This window comes from Felis catus, chromosome F2 (genome assembly GCF_018350175.1).
Source record: "Felis catus isolate Fca126 chromosome F2, F.catus_Fca126_mat1.0, whole genome shotgun sequence".
Taxonomy (NCBI): Eukaryota; Metazoa; Chordata; class Mammalia; order Carnivora; family Felidae; genus Felis; species Felis catus.
This window is the reverse complement of record NC_058385.1, coordinates 4,226,153-4,231,431: the sequence shown is the minus strand read 5'-3', so window position 1 is coordinate 4,231,431 and position 5,279 is coordinate 4,226,153. Positions and strand designations below refer to the sequence as shown.

Sequence of the window (5,279 nt, the reverse complement as noted above, 5' to 3'; positions counted from 1 at the left end):
AATCGTCCATTTCTTCAGCAAACATTGGCTAAGTGGCTAATCTATAACCTTGGTTAGGCAGCAGGAATTGAATGGCAAAAAGACAGATACAGTTTTGTGGTCTTAGGTTATATTCTAGATATGCATACAGGTAAAAGCTAGTAAGTATCCATGAACAAATTCACATTGTGATAAGGTAGAGATGGAACTGAGACAAAATATTTGGGGTGGCAGGACATGCCTACTATATCATTCAGTGTTCAATTAGGGAACTAGAAACTGTACCGAGGGACCAGGAGTGAGCGGAGGCGGAGGAGATGGCTTCCCAGCCGCCGCCTCCCCCGAAACCCTGGGAGACCCGCCGAATTCCGGGGGCCGGGCCAGGACCAGGACCCGGCCCCACTTTCCAATCTGCTGATTTGGGTTCTAGTTTATTGACAAGACCTGGACAACAACACTTACCAGAGTGCCCCCACCTATTCTTCCAAGGCCATCACAGCAGACAGGAAGCAGCAATGTGAATACTTTCAGACCTGCTTACAGTTCATTTTCTTCAGGATATGGTGCCTATGGAAATTCGTTTTATGGAAGCTATAGCCCTTATAGTTATGGATATAATGGGTTGGGCTATAACCGCCTCCGTGTAGATGATCTGCCACCCAGTAGATTTGTTCAGCAAGTTGAAGAAAGCAGCAGAGGTGCATTTCAGTCCATTGAAAGTATTGTGCATGCATTTGCCTCTGTCAGTATGATGATGGATGCTACCTTTTCAGCTGTCTATAACAGTTTCAGGGCTGTATTGGATGTAGCAAATCACTTTTCCCGATTAAAAATACATTTCACAAAGGTTTTTTCAGCTTTTGCATTAGTTAGGACTATAAGGTATCTTTACAGATGGTTACAGTGGATGATAGGTTTAAGAAGAGGCTCTGAGAATGAGGACCTATGGGCAGAAAGTGAAGGAACTGTGGCTTGCCTTGGTGCCGAGGACAAAGCAGCTAATTCAGCCAAATCTTGGCCAATATTCTTGTTCTTTGCTGTTATCCTTGGTGGTCCTTACCTCATCTGGAAACTTCTGTCTACCCATAATGATGAAGTCACAGACAACACCAACTGGGCAAGTGGTGAGGATGACCATGTAGTTGCTAGAGCAGAATATGATTTTGCTGCTGTGTCCAAAGAAGAAATTTCTTGCCGTGCTGGTGATATGCTAAACTTAGCTCTCAAAGCAACCCAAAGTGCGTGGTTGGCTTCTGGCTAGTCTTGATGGTCAAACAACAGGACTTATACCTGCTAATTATGTCAAAATTCTTGGTAAAAGAAGAGGTAGAAAAGCAATGGAATCCAGTAAAATTTCCAAGCAGCAACAATCTTTTACCAACACAACACTAATTAAAGGAGCCACGGCTGCTGATTCTTTGGATGAACAGGAAGCTGCCTTTGAATCTGTTTTTGTTGAGACTAATAAGGTTCCAGTTGCACCTGATTCCACTGGGAAAGGTGGAGATAAACAAGATCTTTGATATCTTTCATGTTTGCCTGCAATTGAACTATACTTTTTAAAAATTACTTCTTACAAAGAAATTAATCTACAATCCAATGAACACATTTGTTAATGGCTATTCCAGGTGTTTTGCTGCTAGAAATTATTAAAGTTGTACACTAGTATGTTGGTCTAGTGACCTGGTTACATTTTACGAGTTCTTAGACCATGAGGGTATTTGTTTCACCTAGATTTTAAGATTATGGAGACTGCTGTCATTTTCATCTTATATAAAATCCTGTGTTTATTGAAAGAATAAGTTTGGTGAACTGTAGAATACACTGTTTGCTACAGTAGGGGTCACTAATGCTTTTTAAAGTTAGAGATTTGGAATTGATTTGGAATCCTCAGATAACGAATGATAACACACCAATATGAGAACAGGCAAAAGGCTATTTTTTTTAACAACTTTAATTAAACTTAATAATAAAAATTTTCTGATCTGTGTTATAAAAAAAAAGAAACTGTACCAAGGATATATATATATATATATATATATTAATAAAGAAGTGTATTAAATATATTTCAATGGTCACTAGCTACAAAGTAACAGGTGGGCAAATCATGCTAGTAAAAAATTAGCGATATCAAAGCAGAACACTATGCAAGTTAGTGAAAGTTATTAAAATCAAATGACTGAACTTTTCACACCAACATGGTAAAAAGAAATATGCTTCATTCTAGAGATCCATTTCCTCATTGGTATTGACATTTGGTTGAGATGGAAACTATTCTTTTATTAAAACTATTGGGTAACTGGGAAGTCTAATCATAGAGCTAGATTTTTAAAAAATTTGACAACTTCCATTCCTATATGTTAAATACATTAAAAATTTTTTTGACTCTAATTTATGTGGGAAGAGGCTTTGTTTAATTTTTCTATTGCAAGCTTTCAATGCAGTCTTAGTTTTATTTGCCAGGGACCACGGGGAAGGGAAAATGGGGGATTTCCAATCAACATGAGGGAAATTTTAGTTAAATAAGATCAATAAGCTTTAGAGATCTGCTGTATAACATTGTGCCCCTTATAACAATAATATATCGTAACTAAATATTTGTTAAAGGGATAAGTTGCATGTCAAGTGTTACTACCACAATAAAATACAATAATTAAAAATAGAAAAACAAATGTCCCACACAAAAGGATAAGTCTTGTCAAGTATCTGGAGAAATTGGGATGATTATATACTGTTATTGATGATGTAATGTGCTGCCATGGAAAACAGCATAGAAAGTCCTCCAAAAATGAAAATTGAAACTACCATATTAGAAATTCCATTCCTGAATGTATGTCCAAAAGAATTTAAAGCAGGAGTTTTGTGTTTTTTTTTTAAATCAGGATCTTAAAAAGATAGGTGCACTCCCATGTTCATTGCAGCATTATTCACAACTGTCAAGGTATGGAAACGTGTGTCCATTGGCTAATGAACGGATAAAGAAAATATGTTCTATACATACAATGAAGTACTTACTATTCAGCCTTAAAAAGGGAAAATATCTTGCCATTTGTGACAATATGGGTGCACTGCAGGACATTATGTTAAGTAAAAGAAAGTGGACACAGAAGAAAAATACTACATTAATACCACTTGTGTGAAGAATCGAAAATAGTCAAGCTCATAGGACAAACTCATAGAATGGTAGTTGCCAGAGGATGGGGGGAGGCAGAAACAGGGAGGCATTAGTCCAGAGACTTTTTGTATCGCATAGTGCTTATAGTTAACCATATGGTACTGGGCACTTTAAAATTTGTTAAGAAGGTTGATCTCCTAGTAAGTGTTTTTATCACATACGCAAAACACACACATGCACAATACCTCTGAAAGGTATTGGGTATATCTATCTCTTTGATTGTGATGCTGGTATTACAGGTGTTTATTTAAGTTAAGGTCCCAACTTATTGAATTGTATACATTAAATAGGTGCAGTTCTTAGTTTACAAATTATATCTCAATCAACCCTTAAAAAAAAACTCAGTGGATTAACTCAAAAGAAATTTATTTCTCATTACTGACAGATTCTAAAACTTAGCAAGGTAGACTGGTATGCAGTCACATGAGGAACTAGAATCTTTTTTTTAAATTTTATTTTTTAAATTTACATCCAAATTAGTTAGCATATGGTGCGACAATGATTTCAGGAGGAGATTCCTTAATGCCCCTTACCCATTTAGCCCATCCTCCTTCCCACAACCCCTCCAGTAAGCCTCTGTTCTCCATATTTAAGAGTCTCTTATGTTTGTCCCCCTCCTTGTTTTTGTGTTATTTTTGCTTCCCTTCCCTTATGTTCATCTGTTTTGTATCTTAAAGTTCTCATAATGAGTGAAGTCATATAATATTTGTCTTTCTCTGACTAATTTCATTTAGCATAATACCCTCTAGTTCTAGCCACATAGTTGCAAATGGCAAGATTTCATTCTTTTTGATTGCTGAGTAATACTCCATTTTGTATATATATATACCACATCTCCTTTATCCATTCATCCATCGATGGACATTTGGGCCCTTTCCATACTTTGGCTATTGTTGATAGTGCTGTTCTAAACATGGGGGTGCGTGTGCCCCTTCGAAACAGCACACCTGTATCCCTTGGGTAAATGCCTTGTAGTGCAACGGCTGGTCATAGGGTAGCTATATTTTTAGTTTTTTGAGGAACCTCCATACTGTTTTCCAGAGGGGTTGCACCAACTTGCATTCCCACCAACAATGCAAAAGAGATCCTCTTTCTCTGCATGCTCGCCAACATCTGTTGTGGCCTGAGTTGTTAATGTGAGCCATTTTGACAGGTGTGAGGTGGTATCTCATTGTGGTTTGGATTTGTATTTCCCTGATGATGAGTGATGTGGAGCATTTTTTCATGTGCCAGTTGGCCATCTGGATGTTTTCTTTGGAGAAGTGTCTATTCATGTCTTTTGCCCATTCCTTCAGTGGATTATTTGTTTTTTTGGGTGTTGAGTTTGCTAAGTTCTTTGTAGATTTTGGATACTAACCCTTTATCTGATATGCCATTTGCAAATATCTCCTCCCATTCTGTTGGTTGCCTTTTAGTTTTGCTGATTGTTTCCTTCGCTGTGCAGAAGCTTTTTATTTTGATGAGGTCCCAGTAGTTCATTTTGGCTTTCGTTTCCCTTGCCTCTGGAGACGTGTTGAGTAAGAAGTTGCTGCGGCCAAGATCAAAGAGGTTTTTGCCTGCTTTCCCTTCGAGGATTTTGATGGCTTCCTGTCTTACATTTAGGTCTTTCAACCATTTTGAGTTTATTTTTGTGTCTGGTGTAAGAAAGTGGTCCAGGTTCATTCTTCTGCATGTCGCTGTCCAGTTTTCCCAGCACCACTTGCTGAAGAGACTGTCTTCATTCCACTGGATATTCTTTCCTGCTTTGTCAAAGATTAGTTGGCCATACGTTTGTGGGTCCCTTTCTGGGTTCTCTATTCTGAGGAACCAGAGTCTTTAGCGTGAGGGTCCTTGTATTTACTGGGCACCTTGATACCCACATATAAAACTGCATTTCCCAATCTTCCTTGTAGCTATATTTATGCTCATGAGAGTTTGTTCTGGTTAATTACACATAAGTAAATACATAATGTGGTCTATTTAAGAGGTCTCCTTGAAAAGCCAGGGGTTTCTTATTTTTTATTTCTTTCCTTTTTTTTTCCTGTGTGGTAAAAAAAGCCAATGTGTAATTATTCCATCTTTTATCATTACTTACCTAAAAGTAAATTATCTTAGAGATCTTTGTTTATGGATTTATATTACTGTC

At 37.5% G+C, this 5,279-nt stretch overlaps 1 protein-coding gene across 1 annotated transcript; it reads left to right on the top strand.

Annotated features, from left to right (window-relative positions):
• Positions 1 to 264: 264 nt before the first annotated feature.
• Positions 265 to 1,647, top strand: LOC101093238 (peroxisomal membrane protein PEX13-like). The gene is given in 3 exon segments (XM_045049899.1): positions 265 to 429; positions 432 to 1,206; positions 1,208 to 1,647. Coding segments are annotated over 3 exon segments (1,203 nt in total). The 5' UTR covers positions 265 to 296; the 3' UTR covers positions 1,503 to 1,647.
• The last annotated feature ends 3,632 nt before the right edge of the window (positions 1,648 to 5,279 follow it).